Source organism: Symphalangus syndactylus, chromosome 12 (assembly GCF_028878055.3).
Source record: "Symphalangus syndactylus isolate Jambi chromosome 12, NHGRI_mSymSyn1-v2.1_pri, whole genome shotgun sequence".
NCBI lineage: Eukaryota > Metazoa > Chordata > Mammalia > Primates > Hylobatidae > Symphalangus > Symphalangus syndactylus.
This window is the reverse complement of record NC_072441.2, coordinates 69,746,788-69,768,381: the sequence shown is the minus strand read 5'-3', so window position 1 is coordinate 69,768,381 and position 21,594 is coordinate 69,746,788. Positions and strand designations below refer to the sequence as shown.

At 41.6% G+C, this 21,594-nt stretch overlaps 1 protein-coding gene across 6 annotated transcripts in view; it reads right to left on the bottom strand.

Annotated features, from left to right (window-relative positions):
* TTF2 (transcription termination factor 2) overlaps positions 1–21,594 on the bottom strand; it is a 41,675-nt gene that overhangs the window by 2,259 nt on the left and 17,822 nt on the right. For 3 of the 6 annotated variants that reach the window (XM_063624660.1, XM_063624661.1, XM_063624663.1), the window contains 15 exons: positions 21,391–21,518; positions 20,823–20,904; positions 18,539–18,658; positions 16,314–16,464; positions 14,005–14,110; positions 11,545–11,726; positions 10,375–10,528; positions 9,959–10,050; positions 9,175–9,257; positions 8,642–8,775; positions 7,693–7,863; positions 5,223–5,281; positions 4,292–4,442; positions 3,159–3,241; positions 1,671–1,745 (listed from right to left, as the gene is read on the bottom strand). In XM_063624660.1, the coding sequence (XP_063480730.1) occupies positions 1,671–1,745; positions 3,159–3,241; positions 4,292–4,442; positions 5,223–5,281; positions 7,693–7,863; positions 8,642–8,775; positions 9,175–9,257; positions 9,959–10,050; positions 10,375–10,528; positions 11,545–11,726; positions 14,005–14,110; positions 16,314–16,464; positions 18,539–18,658; positions 20,823–20,904; positions 21,391–21,518 (1,771 nt within the window). Of the gene's footprint in view, positions 1–1,670; positions 1,746–3,158; positions 3,242–4,291; positions 4,443–5,222; positions 5,282–7,692; positions 7,864–8,641; positions 8,776–9,174; positions 9,258–9,958; positions 10,051–10,374; positions 10,529–11,544; positions 11,727–14,004; positions 14,111–16,313; positions 16,465–18,538; positions 18,659–20,822; positions 20,905–21,390; positions 21,540–21,594 lie in introns of all 6 variants that reach the window. The other 3 variants (XM_063624658.1, XM_063624659.1, XM_063624662.1) reach the window with 1 other exon arrangement.

The following is a 21,594-nucleotide window of genomic DNA, read 5'->3' as shown; positions in this document are numbered from 1 at the left end:
TGTCCGCAATGGCAAAAGCTCAAGAGGCTGGCAGGGCCAGATCACGGGTGGTGGTGCATGTCATGCTAAGACATTTTGATTTGATCCTACAGGAAGTGAGAGCTACTGAAGAATATGAGAAGTGGATGACATAATCAGACCGATTAGCTAGGAAGAGCCCTTCGGTGGTGATGGAGAGAACAGGATTCAGCAGAGTGGGAAGGGGGGACTTGGCAGTGGGCGTGGGAAGGAAGAAATGGTTATCAGAAACATTTAGAAAATATAACTAAAGGACTTGGTACGTGGAAAAGTGAGAAAGGTAGGAGTCTAGTCCTGGCTAGATAATTAGATAAAGAGTGATACTATTCACAAAGACAATGACCACAGAAGAATAGCAGATTTGAGGTAATAGGAAGAGAAAATCAATTTCAATTTGTAACATTTGAGTACCTGAAACATATAATTATACTTGCTACGTAGTGGGTGCTCAAAAGTATGTTTTATGGGCTGAATGCCCAAATGAACAATGAATAAAAGAAGGAATAACAGATGAGTATGTGGACACTCGGATTCAGATATTTAGCAGGGACTGTGATAGTCAGGTCTGAAGTTTAGGAGACCTTGGAACTAAAGATACAGATTTTGGACTCACTGGAGTGCACAGAATTTGTAAAGGAAGGAATGTACAGAATGAGCGAGAAGAGAGCATAGGAAAACTATCATAATCACTATATTTAGCAAAGTCTGGAAGTCATTGGTGCCCCTTAACAAGAGCAATTTCAGTGCAGCAACAGGAGTAAAAGCCAGTTTGTAAAGGCTGAGGAATGAATGGGAAGTAATCAAGTAAAGATAGGCAGTGATTCCTAATTCTTCAGGAAACCTGGTCATGAAAAGGAAGGCGAAAAACAGGGCCATCGTGAGAGGGGATTGGCAGCATTAAGGCAGGTTTTGTTGTTTTTAAAGACAAGGGGGTCCAAAACAGAGGACATTTTGCAAAATAACTGGCTCATGCTCATCAAAATGTCAATGTCATAAAACACAAAGACTGGGTACTGTTCCAGATCAAAGGAGACAAACTTAATGAAAACTGCGTGCTACCAGGATCTGGGATTCTTTTTTGCTGTGAAGGACGTCACTGGGACAAGTGAGATTGAAAAGATGTGTAGATCAGATAATAGTGTTTTATTAATTTTAATAACCTGATTTTGATAATTTTATTGGGGTTATGTAAGAGAATTCCCTTAATTTTAAGAAATGTACACTTAAGTACTTAGGGACAAAGGAGCATCAGGTCTACAACTTGTTCTCACGTGGTCCAGAAAAATGTTTCTACCCACATGCACACACAATATATGGCAACTTTTTGGTACTATTCTTGTACCTTTTCTGTGTGTCTGAAATTATGTCAAAATAAAAGTTAAAAAGAAAAATAAAAGAGAGGAGCGTCCTTTCATGGACTGCCCTCACCATATACACAAACTTGCTCTTCTTTTGCAGTGACCAACTTCAAGCTTACCCCAAATTGCTCATTTTTTTCCTGACTGTGGTTTGCCTGAGGGTATGCCTCAGGGGCATCATCAGTAAAGTCATCACCAAATACTTTAAATTCTATGAAAACACTACCTAAGAAAGAAAGACTTTCACAAAGTACAAGTTGAGAAGGGTCCTGGGTCCCGGGGACCATTACTTACCTGTGTATGACAACATCTTTCTGCTGCCCTACTCGGTAAATTCGGTCACAAGCTTGATCTTCAAGTGATGGATTCCTGTTAGAAGACAGCTAAAGCTCAAAGGAACTGACACACTAGATCAGAAATGGCAAACTATGGACCATGGGCCGAATCCAGCCCACAGCTTGTTTTTGTAACTAAAAATTATTGTTACAGTTTTAAAGGGATTTAAGAAAAGAAAGCAAAGCAAAACAAAACACACACATCATGTGACAGAGAACTATGTGGCCTGAAAAGCCTCAGAGAAAAAAAATCTGTCGACCCCTGTCCTAGGCTATACTGGCCTAAGACAAGCTGGTGCCAGATACCTTCTTGCCTAGTTTCTAGTGAGAAACTAGGGTCAGAGTGTTAATAATAGCTCTTAGCACTATCATCAGTTGACAACTCTAAGTAACAGAGGTGAAACCAAAACTCAGGTCTGGTCTCTAGGTAACTAGATGTCCTTGGGCAGGTTATTTAACCTCAGTCCTCTAGGCTTCAGATTGCTACTTGGAAATTGAAGGGCCAGCTAATGATCTTGACTAGCTACCTTTTTCAACTTGAATATTCTGTGATTCGATTAAGGAGACTTAATTTGTTTGCTTCTTTACTGATTCCCATTGTAACTCCAAATTAGTTTCTCATCTTACCTCTTTAAAATCTTGGATAACATTTCTCTATCTCAGAAAAAAAAAAAAAAAGCATGATTCCTAGTATGCTTTCCTCACTCATGTGTATAGAGGAGTCCCAAGTAAGAACTAAACCCATTCTCCTGGAAGACGATAACAGGTTGACCTATTTGTACCAATCTGGGCTGTCTGGAGAATTGGACCAACGACAATCCCCAGCAACAGTGCCTGGTGCAGCAATCCTTGATTGGCATAACTGGAAAACCAGAAAATGGTACTGATTATGATATTTTCTGTTAGCAACACACTAACTCATTCATTTTGTAGCCACGAGAGGTGTGGTTGTACTCCTGGTATTAACGCTACCTACAATGAATCCAAGGGTGAGGTATTAAGTGTATTTCTAACATAATTAGAAAATCCCTATTCCTTTTCTTTTTGGAGTAATGCTTCTCCCTCTTTTCAAAGGTTGAAATTTCCGTGGACCTCAACAAGTATGTCTGGAATACAGTATTCTGGAGAAGAGGTAAAACTGAGCAAGGTTAACTCTTAGCCATGAGGAAAGCTATGCTCCCCGTTTCCATGGAAACAGATGTTAGATTAACAATAACGTGAATGAACTATTTTCAGTAGTCACTTGAAGGCTTGCTAGCTCAGGAATTCAGGGGAGTTAGCTAGCCCAATACCCTGCTTAGATCTGTATCTATAGACATATACAAAGCAAGGCATCTCTGCAATATGAACACAGCAATCAACATAAGAAGTCAGTTCTTGCTGCCCCTGTAGCCCACTGGCCTCCTTGCTGTGCTGTGACAACCCAGGACAAATCCGGAATCATTACCAGTGCATGTCCAAAAGAAAGAGGTGATTTCCTCCAGTCAGGTTTAGACCAACACCTCCAGCCAAGAGAGAGATGAGCATTACCTTCAAAAGGAAACACGACATTAACTTTAAACAGACTTGGTCTCGTAACACATCTCGGTCTCAGGTTTAAGTCCACGATCAATATAGATAAGCACTGTGTTCCTATCAAATTTCCTTCTGCTGTTATAAACTGTTTTTTTTTTTAACATTATAATGCTATCTCCCATGTCTCACTTTTGAGAAAATTCTCACATCACATTTTGTGTGTGTGTGAGTCAACCTCAAAAAATTAACTGAGTGCTTGCCAAAATATATAAATACTGTAATTTAGAACCCTGGGGATGGTCAGCTCAATAAACTTTCAATTATCCAGATTATGTTTATTTCATCAGTCCCTACCCCTCCATTGCTACAATAATTCTCCTGCCTATCATTCTACTAATGCTTTCCAAATCCTTATTATCTATAATTAGATGCCTGTGTTCTTTCATTTCCTTCCATATTTCTTCATACCAAAACCCCACCTATCCTTCAAAGCTTGCCTCCTCTACAAAGATTCCCCTTAACCTAACCAGATCTTCTCTTAATCTCCTTTTAGCCCTCATATTTTATTCTTTTTAGAATATTTGCGCTCTTTAAAAGTATCCCAATACATGTCTAATAAATTCTAAACACTTGGAGGAATCAAGGCTATAAATATTTTTAAGTTGCCATATCAGAATTCTCTTTGTATGGCTAGGCACGGTGGCTTACGCCTGTAATCCCAGCACTTTGGGAGGCCAAGGCAGGTGGATCACCTGAGGTCAGGAGTTCAAGACCAGCCTGGCCAACATGGTGAAACCTCGTCTCTACTAAAAATACAAAAATTAGCCAGGCTTGGTGGCAGGAGCCTGTAATCCCAGCTACTTGAGAGACTGAGGCAGGAGAATCGCTTGAACCCGGGAGGCGGCGGTTGCGGTGAGCCGAGATAGCACTATTGCAGTCCAGCCTGGGCAACAAGAGCAAAACTCCATCTCAAAAAACAAAAACAAAAACAAAACCAACAAAAAGAATTCTCTTTGTATAACTCGGAACAGTTAATTATGCAGCTCTGATGTGACCAGCTTGTACCTGAGGGCCTCTGGAGTGGTTAAATGCCTCTACCAAGTCCATTCTCTGCTTGGGGTTGACAGAGCCATCGATGGTGGCATAAGTCAGTCCATGCTTCTTCAGGTGCAATGCTACAACTTTCAGCATGTTGGTCCACTGAGAGACAATGACACTGGAAAGAAGAATAAAATAAAAAATACCCTAACATAGATTAAACAAACTCATCTGCAGGGCTTTAATGCCCCCATCATTCTTAAGATTAGCTATCAAATGTTGACAAGGAAAGGCCTTCTGCTACCTAAGGGAGAAGGTACACATTTAGGTCATGTCTGAAGATTATAATGCTTCCAGTTATTTCTAGATCCTTTCTACAATTTATTTAGTGCTAAATGAAGTCAGAAAAAAGTGGTAGCTAGAGTAAAGTGATGACTCCAGCCTTCTTTTATTTGGGGGCCTAGTGCTCATCCAGAAATCTGTGGTCCTGCACAAAAGGGACACTGGCCACCCTTCCTGTGGCAGCCAGAACAACAGGCTCCTCCCTGCCCCCACGCTGTCTTAGAGTTCTAAATTTTTATATTGAATTATTTAATATATACAAATGCAGGTGTATAGCACATATGTCAGGTATAACAAATGAGTCCTTGTATCCAAGTACTCAGCTTAAGAAGAACATTATCAGCACTGCTGGAGCCTCCTCACTCCCTTGCTTTTCTTTATATGCTTCTCGACTTTTAAACACTTTTTCAGATGCTTAGCTTACCCTGATCCTCTAGGGATGTCCTTTTCAATTTGTACCACAAATATTTTAATTAGAAATCACAGGGAATGTGTGCTATAATCTCAGTGCTTTCTGCTGAGCATGACTCACAGTCCTTGATTTATAACTCTTGGCAATATCAGATTTTCTCACATAATTATGACCAATACTTGGATAATGAGAAAACGCAGTTACCTCTTTTGGGATGCTGAATTTCTTTGAATTGCCTCCAATTCTGCCAGCAGAGATGAAATCTGGGAAAAGATTACATCAACATTGTATGTTTAAGCAATTCACTTTTCTCCATCTCCTCTCACCTGCCATGCGAAGCAGTCTCCTAGATGGCGTCTGTGCTCTGGCCTCACCTGTCTCTATTCCACCCTCCTCTCTGCAGCCAGAAAGCTCTTTCTAAAATGTGAGTCTGTCACTTCACCCCTCTGGCTAAAGCCCTTCCATAGCTTCCCACTGAGGATAAAGGCCAAGCTCCTTAAGGCAGCTTGCCAGATCCTTGCTGCTCCAGCCTCTGCTTCTCTAGGTTCGTTTCTCACTATGCCCTCCTCAAACGACACAGCATCACCCCAAAATTCTTCCCATAAATCACACTTTGGCTATCTTGTCCATTCTGTTCCCTCTGCCTAGAACACCCTTTTGTGTCAGCTTAATGTCACTTCTTCTTGGAGGTCCTCCCAACCCCCAAAGTACGAGTTAGGTGCCTACTGCCCACATACTATCATAGCACCTTTTGTTTCTATTATCATGGTCCTTGTCATACTATATATTAATTGCTTATTATCTCTTGCTTCCAGGACTTGAGACACTCCAAGGAGGCAAATATTAGGAAAGTAGCTTCTCTGTTTCGGCCATGTGTGAGGGACTGTGAGTACACACATGGCCAATACAGAGAAGGTACTCTCCTAATGTTTGCTGAAGAAGAAAGTGAAAGAACTTTACCCACTTTATGGCCTGCTCCAAATGTTGTTGAAAAGAACCTGTCCAGACGGAGGAACAATTGTTAAAGCTTCCGAACAGGATCCCTGGGTATTCCCCAAGAACCTTTAGGGTGCACTTGAGTCCACAGGGGAGCTGTCAGTAAGAACACGTGGGGCATGACTTTGGAGTGCAGCTGGGCTCATTCTTCCCAGCTGCTCATGTGAAAAACCTTTCAAGAGCCTCTAAGGGTCCCAGAGTTCACCCCCAGAATGCTGGAGAAGGAAGAAAACTGGGCTGTAAGTCAATTAGGAGACAAATATACAGAAGTTCTTCCTCTGTCCTCATATGGCTGAACCACTTTGGGACTCAGACTCCTCATCAGTGAAAAGAAGGACTTAGGCCAGATAAATTCTGAGGTACCCTGAGCTCCCACATTCTAGGATGTCATTACAGTGGTCACCACATGGGGCTGCTTTCCAGTCTTAACAAACATTCTGGTGCCTAGGCAGGAAGTGAGTCACGGAACTGTACCATTCAAATTAGCAGACAGAATAGCAGGTACATCTGTTATTTAGTTAACAATAGAACAGAGACACTGATGTGCCTGGTGTCTTGGCAACTTGAGATTGTGGAAGGCGCTGTGACTCCCACATGAAAAAGCTGGCCGTGGTGCTTTGAGAAAACTGCAGCAGGAGGGCTGGATTTATGGCCCATGAGCCGGGGTCAAATTCCAGTAAGAAGCCTCCTTCCCTACTTGAAACAACCTTACGTGGTTTGAACTATTTATGGACATATGTTAACAAAACTTGTGAATAAATATTACCTGCATTTAATTAAACAAGGAACACAAATGATTAGGAATTTAAGTTTTAGCCCAATAGCTCACTCTGAAGGCACTAGCATGTGTGTTCTGGCCACATGGGATGCTCTTCTTATGTTTCTCTCAGCTATCAGTGGTAAAGACCCAGGTAAATGTTTTAAAATTTTAATTAAAAGGCAGCATTCCTTTTAAAAAATAATGCCATTCCCCTGGAAGTGACCTCCTTTCTAGTTATTAATACACTTTTTCAAAAAAAGCCTTTGAAGAGAGGTTGAGCCCAAGAATGGCAGCTTGAGATGCTAAGAGAGAAACAAGCCCCACTTTCAAGACAGGCAGGATGATGAAGCACATTCCGAGCCAGCAGACAGGCAGGACTCAGGTTACGGCATATCTCAGCCTTCCTCCAGCAGAATGTTTCTGCCTTAAAAAGCTCTGACGAAAACAGAGCAGAATGACTAATGAAAACAGAAGGCTATGTAGGAAACACTACTCACATGTGGAAGCCTTTCAAAGTCAGAGCAATTGGCGCTCACATGTATGACACAGTCTCTAGAGTCAAGCCCTTGTTTTCCTTTTAAGCTTTCTCTAAACAAATTGCTCACTTGCATAGGCCCTGTCCCTAGCACAAACCTGGCAAGCTCCCCAGTGACCCATGACAGAAAACCCGCTTCAGTGCAATGCTGGGGCTGTCCCTGATTACTCTCTGAAAAGCCCCCTATGTAGTAAGGCTTTAGTGTTATCTGTGAAATAAATGAAGCTTTAAGACTGGAGGGAGAATCTGATCAGCTAGAATTTAATGGCTCTAGCTCTGCTGGCAAATAGCTGTTCCCACTTGGACAAATGAGGTGCTGTCACACAGGAAAATGTGTGAGGAATCGAAGTCTCTCTACTACTACAGAGGAGACAAAAAAGTACCTTGGTGCTCTCTCGTGTGTCTTCAAAAAGCTCCATCTTGAAGAAGGTGCCATTAAGGGAAACAGTGGAAGATGGCTCTGAGTCACGGAGTTCTGACAAGGTCAAAGCACTGAGCTGTTCTTCCAGGGAAAGGATGAGACCTTCACCCTTCAGTTCCATTGGATCCAGGGCCTGAACAGATAAAAAAGGACAGGAGCAGCTGGGAGTCACGGCAGCAAACCTTGTTACTTGTTGATGATGTTTTGATTGTTTAACACTTCACAGAGCAAAATGTCTTGTAATTTGTCATCAGTAACTCCTCAAGACACCTTGATTAAAGTGTGATCTTGCAAGATTTTTCACTAGATTAAAGATAAACCAAATGATGGAACTTTTTAAAGACTTGCCAGGCAGATGACATAATCATTCTATTTTTCTAAGCTAGAATATAATTGAGATGTTGATAATCAGAATATATTATTACAGCTCCTGAAATGAATAAAATACTCCTCTTAATTTTGGATGTGCCTCTATCCAATGTAGAGGCAACTTTTCAGTCTGTATAACTATCTGAGTTTTTGTAACTGGAACCCAAAACCCCAATACTGCTTGAAAGCAGAAAACCCCAAGAATTAAATTAGCTTTACGACATTCTGAAGTACCAGAGCATTCAGAAATGGCTTCTTTTTAAACAAAATATCATTTCTTTTCTTAAACAGTTAATCTAAAACAAAATAAACAATAGAAATACACTATTCTTGATGCCATAGGAATTATCAAGATTAATATGAAATAAAGCAAAATAAATAAGCCCCCTTTTCTCCAACCCACCGAAACACAAAAATAGAAAAACCAGAACAGCATTTCCTTTGATCAAGCAGACTGGATCCCAGTTGGAGGAGAGTGAAATTGACTTCTCGGGTGGCCCCTCTGGAGCACTATATGACAGCAGGCAGAGGGCTTTTCTTACCGACTTCAGTAAAGAAAGATGACAGCAACACTGGCGGAGTCTCAGCAACTGGGACAGTATGTGGACGGTGCTGGATCTCGGCGAGTCTGCTGCCTCCGAGTGTCTAGGCTCCTCAGACCCAAACTCCAGTGCCACTTCCAAGAGGGAAGGCAAGCCAAGGATGGTACAGGATTTAAAAGAGAAATATAGAGACAGCCAGGAACTACATGGGGCTACTTTAACCATGTTTGATCTCAGACTCAATAATATAGTTATAACTCACTTCTATGCCAATTAGGCCAAATGAAATATCGGTTTTTCCTTATAGAACTACCTGCATTTTAATAAAGCAGATTCAGGAAACAATTAAAAAGAAGTTAAATAAACACCAGATCTCGTGTTCACAGATCAGTAGATTTTACTCTGGTTTGAGGGTCTTAGTTAAGGTCAAATCTCTGATACCAAGGATTCATAACCTCACATGTCTGTGTTTTACTGAATCCAAATCCCCATTTTCATCAGTCATATGTATTTATGAGAGTCCTACAGCTTACCTCTACTGAATGGATTATTAGGGCTTCTTCCAGATTGGTTGCCTCTACTTTCATGTCTTTTTAGATAGGATTGCAGAGCTGACCTGCCTCAGATTAAAAAGAAAAAAAAATGCATGTATAATGGTCACTAAGACCTGCTTAACTGTGCCTGGAGTGGGATCTTGACAAATTATAAAAGTGGACTTGTTAAATGATACCAAGCTCATAAGAAGCAATGGCCAAAGGTAATGCAAAAGAAATAGTTATTTTAAAAAAGCAATCTTTTTAAAAATAAGCTAATAAATATAAGGTGTAAAAGAAGGAAAAAATAGATTTACATTAGAAATGTAAATGAGAGGTACCAAATAGGAGACAGTAAATCTGGAATTCAGGGAAAGATAAGAGTTCAAGAGGCAGTGCAAAGAACAGATGACACAAAGGATTACAAAGTCGTCCTTTTAAAGTTCCAGTGAGATGCTGGATGACAGGTCAAATGTCAAAGAGATATCATTATTCAGTACAGCCCCATGAGAACCAGACAGATTCAGTATATGGTGACCACACCCTATGACTTCTATGCAAGGAAGCCAATGAAGAGTAGGTTCAAAATTTTGCCTTCCATGTGTGTATGAGACAGAGGTAAGCTGGGGAGGGGAGGAGAAAAACGGGGTAAAAAAAGGGAATACAGACATCCAACTAATCTATAATGCCATAAAGTTTGTGGAAATTTGACCTTCAACTCACTCCCAAGAAAAGACAGGAATAAAACAATGTGTGTGAGAAGGTGCTTCTTTAATACACACACCTTGATCTTGCAAAAAACACATTGTAAACAGTCTCTTCATCTTCAGAAAGCTTTAAATGATGCAACTGAAATTTACGCTGGGGCAGTATCACCTGGAAGAATAAAAAAAAAAGCTGGCATGAAGCTATACAAATTAACTGCCTATTACAGAACAAATTCCCCACACTGACACTGCAGATCTAGTCAACCCCTGGAATGCAGCTTCCACCCTTTCTTAAACACAGGACTGCTTCAACATATAGTACAACTGGATTGCTATGACACTAGGCATGGAACTGCAACCCTGGGGCCTCCTCACAGGAGGATGGGAGACTCAGAGGCTCCTGAAGCAAGGCAGATGGCTGTTCAACCCAAGACAAGGACACAGTCATGTTCCTTCCCTGGCCTACCCCAGGGACAGGTACAAACTTGATTACCAAAGGTCTGCCAGTAGAGTCCAGCTGGTCTTTTGTTCTCCTCAGCAAAAGGCTCTTGGTTAAAATACTTAACCGTTCTCCTCCTTTCTTTGAGCCATTGTCAACCTGACTCCTCCACAGATTGAACTCATCAAATGGAGAGCAACGGAGAAACCTTTTTTGTTGAGGAAGAAGGGCACAGAGTAAGGAAGGAAAAGTCAGGGAGAATGGAATAAAGGTTCAAAGTAAGATATAAGATGAAAAACAAATCAGATTTTCTGTTACACCTGTCATCCAATCACTTTTAAAAGTGAATTTCATAGCAAACCTTTACTGGACAGATCAAAAGGATGTAAGTCAATAACAAAACCACATTATAAAAATGTGAGTTTTCCTATTAACAATGCCTGCGCTGTCACAACAAGACATATAACCAACAGCTAGAATTTGTTCCTAAAGCTATAGGAGCTAAGAAAGAATTTTCACATCCTCTTATGGCTGACTCGAATAAAAATAAGTATTTTATTTTTAATTTTTTTCTTTAGAGACTGAGATCTCGCTCTGTCACCCAGGCTGGAGTGCAGTGGCATAATCATAGCTCACTGCAGCCTTGAACTCCTGGGCTCAAGCGATCCTCCTGCCTCAGCCTCTTGAGCAGCTGGGACCACAGGTGCACACCCCTGTGCCTGGCTAATTTTTAAATTTTTTGTAGAGGTGGGGTCTCACTTTACTCCCCTGGCTAATCTTGAACTCCTGGCTTCAAGCAATCCTCCCACATCAGCCTTCCAAAGTGTGGAGATCACAGGTATGACCCACTGCACTCAGCCAAATAGAAATATTTTAAAATCAGCATTCTTTTTTGTTTGCTTCAAATAAATTGTAGTGCTAGCACTAGACAATATGTTTTAAAGCAGAAGTAGCCGAAAACATTCATTGGACTTAAGAATAATTTAATTCAAGCTGTCTATATTTTTGCATATATATAAGGGCTGAATGTAATCAAAGTCCTATATCAACCAATCAACAGCTATTTTCTCATAAATATTTATTTTGTCCTTTAAAGGTTGATAGGCTTGCCATCTCCTAAACAAGATAATTTGGCACATACTAAGGCTTTATTATGAGACATGAAATAATGATGAAGGGATACAGACAGGGTTCATATTTACACAGTTACAAGAAGTTACTCACTTCAGCAGTGAATACATATCCAATAAGTTGTTTTGAATGGGGGTTCCAGTGACAGCCCAACGGGCACAGGCTTGTAGCTTACACACAGCTATGGACGTCTGCACTCGGGGATTCTTAACATTGTGAGCTTCATCCAATATGATTCGAGCCCAGGCTATTCGAAGCAAAGGTGTTGAGGTGCCCTGGAAGAATCACAAGTGAAATCCAGCCACAGTATGGGAAAATGTACATGTCCTCAAGGACACAAGGGGAAATAGCAGGCAAGTATGCAGGACCCACCTTTACCTTTAAATATGCTTAGCTAAGGTACCCTGAAATAAGAATTAAACCCAAGAGTAAAACATCTCAACTGGTTCAAATAAATAAGTTATTTGAGAGTCTCAGTCTTTGAACATAAGATGTCTAAGAGTAAAATGTTTTCAAATTTGAGTTTTCTTTTTTTTTTTTGAGACAGAGTCTCGCTCTGTGGCCCAGGCTGGAGTGCAGTGGTGTGATCTCGGCTCACTGCAAGCTCCGCCTCCCGGGTTCACGCCATTCTCCTACTTCAGCCTCCCGAGCAGCCAGGACCACAGGCGTCTGCCACCACGCCTGGCTAATTTTTTGTATTTTTAGTAGAGACGGGGTTTCACCATGTTAGCCAGGATGGTCTCCATCTCCTGACCTCGTGATCCGCCCGCCTCGGCCTCCCAAAGTGCTGGGATTACAGGCGTGAGCCACCGTGCCCGGCCGAGTTTTCTTTTATTCTTTAAATCCACACAAGCAATGGCTGTAGATCATGACTACACCAGGCACTGAACCTGCAAATTCACTCACTCAATAAAACATTTACTAAATTTTACTAAATTTACTAACAATTTTTCAAAAGTCTACTTTTAGATGTGAGATGTTAAACCAGATATAAAAAAGAGTTCCTACCCTGAAGAGCTCAAAATCTAGCAGGGGAGAAAAACAAGTGTAAAGATAATTACAATACGATATAGATATAGTAAGTCCCACTGGCTAATTCAATACCTGAAGTGGGAATCTGGCTGCTCTTGACGAAACAGCACCTGACCCATAGCAGATACTCAATGTCTGCTGAAGAAACAAAGTGCTACAACTTATGTAAGCACAAGGTGCTGGCAGAGGCATTCAACCAAACCGGGGGAAGGTGGGAAGGGAGTGGTCCAGAAAAGATTCTTGAAGCAGGTTTAAAAAAATTAACCTGGGAGGAGTGGAGGCAAAGCGTTTCATTCGGAAGGAGAACAGACACAACACTGTGACAGAGCATGGCGGGAACTACAGATCCCTCGGTATGACTGAGCACGAGGTGCCCCAGGGAGGGGCAGGGTGTCATCAAGAGATGAGCGACATACAGGTAGGGCAAGATCATAAAGAGCCTAATATGGCCGGGCGTGGTGGCTCATGCCTATAATCCCAGCACTTTAGGAGGCCAAGGTGGGTGGATCACTTGAGGTCAGGAATTCGAGACCAGCCTGGCCAACATGGCGAAACCCCATCTCTACTAAAAATACAAAAAATTAGCCGAGCATAGTGGCAGGCACCTGTTATCCCAGCTACTTGGGAAGCTGAGGCAGGAGAATCACTTGAACCCGGGATGCAGAGGTTGCAGTGAGCCAAGATCGCACCGTGCACTCCATCCTGGGCGACAGAGTGAGACTCTGCCTCAAATAAATAAATAAATAAATAAAGCCTAATACATCATGAAAAGAAATTTAGGGTTTATCCCAAAAGTAATGGAAAACCAGGGAGGAATCTGAAAAGTTCATCATCTGTAAGTCAGAGTTGGTTATAAGCTGGAGAAATGTTCTAGAGATCTCTCCAAATACAGAAACCTGTGAATATCCTGTTGGGCTAAAAGGATAACATATGGAAAAATGAGTTCTTGGGATGATACTGTATTTTCAGAGTACAATTACATGATAAAGCCTCTACATCCCATAACTGAGGCTGCCCTGGACCCCCTAGAAGACCATCAAGTCTTCACAATTGTCACTTAGCCTCTAGCCTTATTATTTGCAACCTTTTTTTTCTGGGAAGTAAAGGGAGGCAGGGAATGATGGCTTAAAATCAAAATACTAGTAGTAAAATACTAGTCCGCACAATAAATATTAAAAATATCATGAGTATATATTCCAAATACTCTAAAATAAAAATAGCAACAAGTAAGGCTTTTATATATTCAGGTGATTATTTATTATCCCCACAAATACAATGTAGTCATCTTTCGTTCTAAAAGGCAGCTGAATCCTGTGGCATAGTTTGATCTTTATCACTGAGGTGGTTGTCTGGAATAAGGGTGATGGGATAGAGGAAAGAACAATTCCTTTTCACATGCGGATCATTTACAGCATTCCTGACCTCCAGGGAGGTCCTCTTGCTATCGTGGAGGCTGAGAAAGACTCCCATTAAACCATCTGTGGCTCCAACTCCACTTCCCTGGCTGCCCCCCAGCCTCACCTCCACACTGAGGTTTGCACCTGGGACCTCTGCCTCTTGCTTGTTTGTGGGAATCTCCTTGGCCACGAGGCTATAGGTAGTGATCACGATGTCGTATGCAGAGAGGCTGCGTAGACATAACAAAGAAATCAATAAATGGTCCCACTATAGAGGGACAATGAGAGAGGCAGAGTTGATCTTTCAATAAAAATGCCTACAAATGGACAAACAGCAGAACTCATTAACTTGTGTTCTTACACACATGCACACACACATACACACACACACTTTTGGAGGTAAATTTTACCCACTTGGTTTCCCTATCTCTTACCTCTGATCATTTACCGTCTGCTCACTATAGCTACCACAGCCTCCCTCTTACCATCCAGTGAGTCAGAAAGAAAATTCTCTGGCTGGGATAATATAATGCTTGATATGATCTGGCCAGAACAGAAAGTAGGACAGAGTTGGGAATTAACATTTAATAATGATTTGAGATGGATGACACCAAAGTCCCAGGGAAGAAAGATACCCTCAAAACACTCTTCAGCTTGTATCAGTGGTGCTTTCTTCCCACCACTCTACAATGGATTTGTGAAAATTCACTGATCTAGTTTGACATTAGGATATAAAAATACATGCTGTAAGCATTCAGTGTATCTTGCTTATACTCGTTACATATAAAGATTCTTAATGAGAAACACAAATCTTTTTCCAGTAAAGCTTAATATTGTGAGAACTTCAATAAAAACTTTATTTTTTGAGACAAAGTAGGGTCTCACTCTATCCTGTCTCAAAAGTAAATAAAATAATAAAATAAAATAAAATAAAGTATTTATTGAAATAAAGTAAAATTCTGCTAATCATAGATCAAGCCAAGTTTATATTAAAAGGGAAAAATTATCACTTATAATTAGCATACTCAGCATCAGAAATGATATAATAGGTGAGTAACCTACCCTGGTCACCCAGACTGGAGTGCAGGGGTGTGATCTTGGCTCACTGCAACCTCCACCTTCCAGGTTCAAGCGATTCTCCCACCTCAGCCTCCTAAGTAAATGGGACTACAAGTGCACACCACCACACCCAGCTAATTTTTGTATTTTTGGTAGAGATGGGTTTCACCATGTTGCCTAGGCTGGTCTCGAACTCCTGAGCTTAAGTGGTCTGCCTGCCTCGGCCTCCCAAAGTGCTCGGATTACAGGCATGAGCCACCATGCCCGGCCCCAAGAGAACCTCAATAAATACTTTTGATAAAAATGATATGCCTAATTCAGAGAGGCAGCAGTGTCTATAAGTTACCCTAGCATCATATAAAGAAGTATAATCGAGAATGATTCTAATCGGTCAACTAGTACATTCTAAACACCAAACAAGTTATGCTCAAAGTACAAATCAAGTGAGATTCAATTTATTTCTAAACAGAAATTTAGAACGAAGGCGGACAACTCACAGTAATCTATGGCAGGGAAGGCCTGCAGGCCTGCCACTGCCACCCTGATGCCTTTTGCCTGCAGAAGCAACTCTCAGTCATGAGAACTGGCCTGTCATAAGACAGAAGGGCACCAATCTAACAACTTACTCCTGAAAGACTGCTGCCCTGTTCTTTAGGAGATAAAATATCCAAATTAGAGGATAGGTAGAGAAATTACTTAGAAGCAGAAATAACTTTGTTCTCATCCTTGACTACAGCAGCCAGTATTCAACCTAGACCTTCGCTTCACAATTAAGAACAGAAAACAATTCCTTTAAAACCAAAAGACAGAGACTAGGACTAAGATTGCCATGTGGGGAAGCATTTTCTTTCCTCCTTCCTGAGCATCCCTCTTCAAGAATTTATAGTTTGCTCTAATCATCCTAAATTATTGAGTCTAAAGCATCTTAGATGGTTCATATATAAAAAAGTCATAAAAATATAATCAACCTATAGCAACTAATCATTAGCATTCTATCAAGATGCTCTATAGAACTGGGCTGGTTCCATTCACACTATGTACACCTGGAATCAGAACTCCAGCCGCCATGAGGGCCTTGCGACACATCTCCTTGACTAGGGGAATGCTGCTGCCACCTGATTGGCAGCTCAGGCATCTCAGGGCTCCTCACAGGGCAGCTTTCGTTGAGGACAATGACAAGGACACAGCAAAAGATCACCAGTAGACCTCAGGATACAAGGCAAAGGCTGTATGGTGACGAGACTGAAGATCTGTCTTTGGCCTTCACAAATACGCGTCCTGATTAAGTGAAATCTCAGGGACGGGAGCAAAGACCCATGGGCCCTTGAGCAGAGGTGCTGAACGCCCCCAACAACTGCGTATTCCTGCACTTACACTCTGGCACGTGAATCCCGGTTTGGCCCATGGTAGAGATAGACTCTTAGTTTGTTGCTGTTCACCCGTTTTTCCACCTCATTTTTCCAGTGATGGATCAGGGAGGCAGGACAGATGATTAGTGTTCCATGGGAAGTAAAGTCAGAAGAGTCTTGAGAAGGGAAAAAAATCAGTGCCTAGTTACATTCACCAAATGGCTTTTAACTGTTTTTTTTTTTTTTTTTTAATATATGGAGACACGGTCTTGCTGTGTTACCCAGGGTGTCTCAAACTCCTAGGCTCAAGTGATCCTCCTGCCTTAGCCTCCCACAGTGGGATTACAGGTGTGAGTCATCGTGTTTGACCGGCGTTTAACTTAAAGGCATTACCTCTTCCTCTTGAATGACTTTACTCCTTCAATTAATATGTTTAACCATTGCTTTCATTTCTATACAGAGCCTATAGTGAAATAAGAAATGGAAGAAGTGGTCTTTTAAACTGGAACACTTGATTACTTATTTTCTCCGCTAAAAGTACAGGCAGAAAGAGGCTAAATAAGGGGGGGAAAGTGGGTGGCACCTGACCTCAGTGTGAAAAAGCAATGTGCTTTCACAGAGTGGCTGGAGGTGAAAGCTGGATCATTTCCTAACTCCTCTTGAGTTGATTCATTATCGAGGCGTATGGAGTATTGTTGTATTTTCTGAAAAGCATAACTTAATGTACTTCTACTTTAAAATTAAGTACAGAAACCTTTTTTAAAAAATAAGCAAACATTGGTTTGGAACCAATTAGTGATGGTTTGTTTATACCATGGCCCCTCATCTCTGCGTGTGTGTGCCTGTGCTACTCACACATGCTGCTACTACACACAAAGGGATACAGGACCCAGCTGCAACAGTGCTCATTAGAGGCCCTGAGAGCAGATGCCACACATTTTTTTTTTTTTTTTTTTGAGACGGAGTCTCACTCTGTCGCCCAGGCTGGAGTGCAGTGGCACGATCTCGGCTCGCTGCAAACTCTGCCTCCCAGGTTCACACCATTCTCCTGCCTCACCCTCCTGAGTAGCTGGGACTACAGGCGCCTGCCACCATGCTCGGCTAATTTTTTGTATTTTTAGTAAAGACGGGGTTTCACCGTGTTAGTCAGGATGGTCTCGATCTCCCGACCTCGTTATCTGCCCACCTCAGCCTCCCAAAGTGCTGGGATTACAGGCGTGAGCCACCATGCCGGGCGCACAGATTTTTAATCTAGCTAAGCAACTGAGAACTGTACTTGAATACATGGCAACTTACATGTAGTGTTGTCTATACATAACATATTCAATCTTTAAAGTACTTATAAAGTTATTACTTTTTATTTAATTTTTTTTTAAGAGACAGTGTCTTGCTTTCTTGCCCAGGTTTGGCCTCAAGCTCCCAGGCTCAAGCGATTCTCCTGCCTCTCCTCCCTCAATTGGGACTACAGGTGCATACCACTGTGCCTGGCTAAAGTTACTACATTTTAAAAACATATGTTAGGATAGAAAGTGTCTATAATCTAGGAACTTCTAGAATTTCAGAAACATGGAAAATAGCTTCCACTATAGTGACTAAAATGTGAATTTGTGACAGATCTTCCTTTAAAAAAATTAATTTGAATCTACCCTGTAGTTATTTCCCCAATATTTACAAAAATAATAATTATTAGCCAGGCATGGTGGCTCACACCTATAATCCCAGCACTTTGGAAGGCTGAGGCAGGATGATTGCTTGAGCCCAGTTGTTTGAGACCAGCCAGGCAACATGGTGAGATCCTGTCTCTACAAAAAAATTTAAAAATTAGCTGGGTGTCGTGGTGCAAACTTGTGGTCCTAGCTACTTGGGAGGCTGAGGTGGGAGGATCGCTTGAGCCCAGGAGGTTGAGGCTGCAGTAAGCTGTGTTCATGCACTGCACTCCAGCCTGAGCAAGAGCGAGACCCTGTCTCAAAAAATAAGAATTATTATTATGCTTAAATTAAGTGTTCTAGAGCCTCAGCTTTCTCCATAAAATTCTGCCTAGTTTATAGGCAAATTTATAGGGAAAAAAGATCACTTATAATTAGCATACTCAGCATCAGAAATGATATGATAGGTGAGTAATCTAATACTGGTTTTCCAGTAGAGTAATTAAATATGACCAAAGGTGTCCTTTTTTAGCTGAAAACGTTCCCCTCTTGGGTGGCTCAAATGACATAGGGAATGGCAGGCTATTAAGGCACTTCTGTCTACCATCTTTGGAGAGCCACGTCAAAGCGGTGCTTTTCTCCTTTTCTTTCTTTTTCTCTTGATTCTTCTGGGTCAGGATGAGCGCAATCATTGTCAAGGTTTTTCCCAAGCCCATATCATCCGCTAGAAAATAAAAGCAAAAGTAAAAGAGTTAGTTGCTTAGGGCAAAGAATCAACCCTACTTCAAGAGGAGAAACCACTGGCAGACATTTACCTGTTGTTCTCTCTGCTGTCAGTGCCACTCCGTCACTACTCTGTGCCTACCTTAATGGCTCCTTTATCTTCCTTATTCAGCGGAACCCTAGCACTTGCTCTTTACTTTAAGATCTAGGTCCAAGACATTTACTATGACTCCTGTAAAATTTAAAACTTACAATTTGAATCTTATTCTAGTCCCTATGTTATGTTGTTACCTGCAGAATGTGCTGACTGATATCTATTACAGTTTGATGATCTGTTACCTCCAAAAGTAAAAAATGTCCAGTAGATATATCCTACTACTTACTTTACCAGTACCAGAACACTCCTGGAGTTAAAATAGCCTTCCATTCCCTTAACTTATTCATCAAAAGAGGACATAAATGAACATTTCTTGGGTACTGTCATTGTACCAATCACTGAGCTTATCTAATTTATTATTCATACTCTACAGAGTACGGTTATCCTCATTTTACTACTATAACCCATTCAAAATAATCATTCTGCCATAACAGAAGTAGAATGTCAGAGCATGGGCTCTGATTTAAATTGTGGCTCTGCTACTGTCCTAAAAAATAATTAACATAGCAGGCCCATAGGCCTGCCTGCTATCCTTTGAAAGGCCTGCTTACAAGGTTGCCTCTGGAAACTCAGATGTAAGGTAAGAGTTGATCACTCTGCCTAAATTGTTTTGTACAAACAATATGGTTTATGTTGAACACCTGCTTTCCTTCTAGGAGTAGGAAAACTTGGTATATACCAGGCTGAAGCCACTTGTGTAACCAGCCGAAGCCACCTATGTAACCAGCCCCCAATAAAAACCTTGGGCATTAAATCTCTAATGGGCTTCCTAGGGAACATTTAACGCCTGTTGTCACAACTCCCTGCTGGGAGAATTAAGCATATCCCATGTGACTCCACTGGGAGGACACTGGAAGCTTGTACCTGGTTTACCCTGGATTCTGCCCCTGTGACTTTTTCTTTTGTTGATTTTGACCTAGATCCTTTCACTGTAATAAATCACAACTGTGAGTATGACCATATGCTGTGTCTTACTAGCAAATCATCGAACCTGGGGGTGGTTTTGAGGACCACTGACACAGTCACTTACTAGCCATAGTGGACATCTATCATGGTTTCTGGAAATTGAACACCTTAGAAAATTTTAGCCTGACAAGTCCCCAAAGCAGAGTGGAAAACTTGCTTCCAGGTTTCTGTTGCAGCTAAGGCACTGGCTATATGACCTGGCTCTATAGATCAGATGTACTCATAAACATCTTTAATTCAGGTATAAGCAACTTTAGAAAGAGACTCCCTATGAAATCCTTTCTGCAGGAAAGAGTGGCTACAGAAACAACTGACTTTGGGGTGGCACTGGTTGCCTCTAGCACTTGGTGAAGCAAAGGAGCTGTGATGCTTTTTATAGACTACTTTTAGGCCGGGCGTAGTGGCTCACGTCTGTAATCCCAGCACTTTGGGAGGCCAAGGCAGGTGGAGCACCTGAGGTCAGGAGTTAGACACCAGCCTGTCCAACATGGCGAAACTCCATCTCTACTAAAAATACAAAAAATTAGCCAGGCATGGTGGCACGTGCCTGTAATCCCAGCTACTGGGGAGGCTGAGGCAGGAGAATCACTTGAACTTGGGAAGCGGAGGTTGCAGTGAGCCAAGATCGCACCACAGCACTCCAGCCTGGGTGACAAGAGTGAAACTCCATCTAAAAAAAAAAAAAGAGGGAGGCAATAGACTACTGTTTGTGTGTTGGCTCTAGCCGTGGCTCCTGAAATTGGCCTCAAGCCTGGCACTCCGTATCTCCTAGAGATTGTGGGGGCCACCAAAAAATAAACTCCTCTGTTTAATCAGCCAGAGTCAGCTTCTACTGCTGGTAACCAACATCTTTGATCCTACAACTGTGTACTCTTGAGCAAGTTGCTTAACACTTCCATGCTTCACTTTCATCATCTGTAAAACGAGGAATAATAGTACCTGCCTCATAGAGTTCTTGAGAGGAATAAATGAAACAACACTATGGGTTTAGCACAATGCCTAAGCATTCAATAAAGGCTGACTCTTATAATACCACACTTACCCAGAATTCCTCCTTGTGGCTTCTGACTTTCCCGCCATAGTAACCAAGCCAATGCCTGCTTCTGATGTAGCAGCAAAGGGACCTGACAAAGGTAATAACCAAATGCTAAGCATAAATTCCTAATGAGAGGCTACACTGAGCCTGGCTACATGAACTCTTTATTGTTTCCTTTATTCTGAATCCCTTTTTTACTTTATAGTATATTACAAGGCACACCTTATTTCTGCCTTAAAGCCTTTGCTAATTGTTTTATGTATATTGTATATGTATTTTCACCCCAACTAGTTCATTACAAGCAGCAATTCTTTCACATTCTTGTGGCACCTACCAACTCAACAAATGGATCCTTTACTGCTATAGAAATACGTAACTTTATGACTTTTTAAAAAAGGAGTTTTGTTGTTATTGTTTGCACTGTTAAGCATAAAAGGAGAGGATTCTGCAAGGCAAGGCATTCAAGCATCTATCTGTAGGAAAGGTATCTCAGAAAGTCTCTCTGCCAGCAGTTTCATGGGGGCTGCTAGAGCACTGTCACAGGGGACTGCACCAGGAGTCTTCCCTGGCTCACCTTCAGCCCAGCGGGATCTTCTGCCACAGCCGTCTCACCAGGACATGACTCAAGTGAGCGATGCAGTTGATCGATGGCTTCACTTGTGATTTTCCACACTGCGTGAACGTGATCTTGGTTTGTATGGCCTGCATACAAATAGGTGTTACCTAAAAGATGTCACAAGTATGTTTTCTTTATCCCTTTAGAGTGAACTTAGCTACA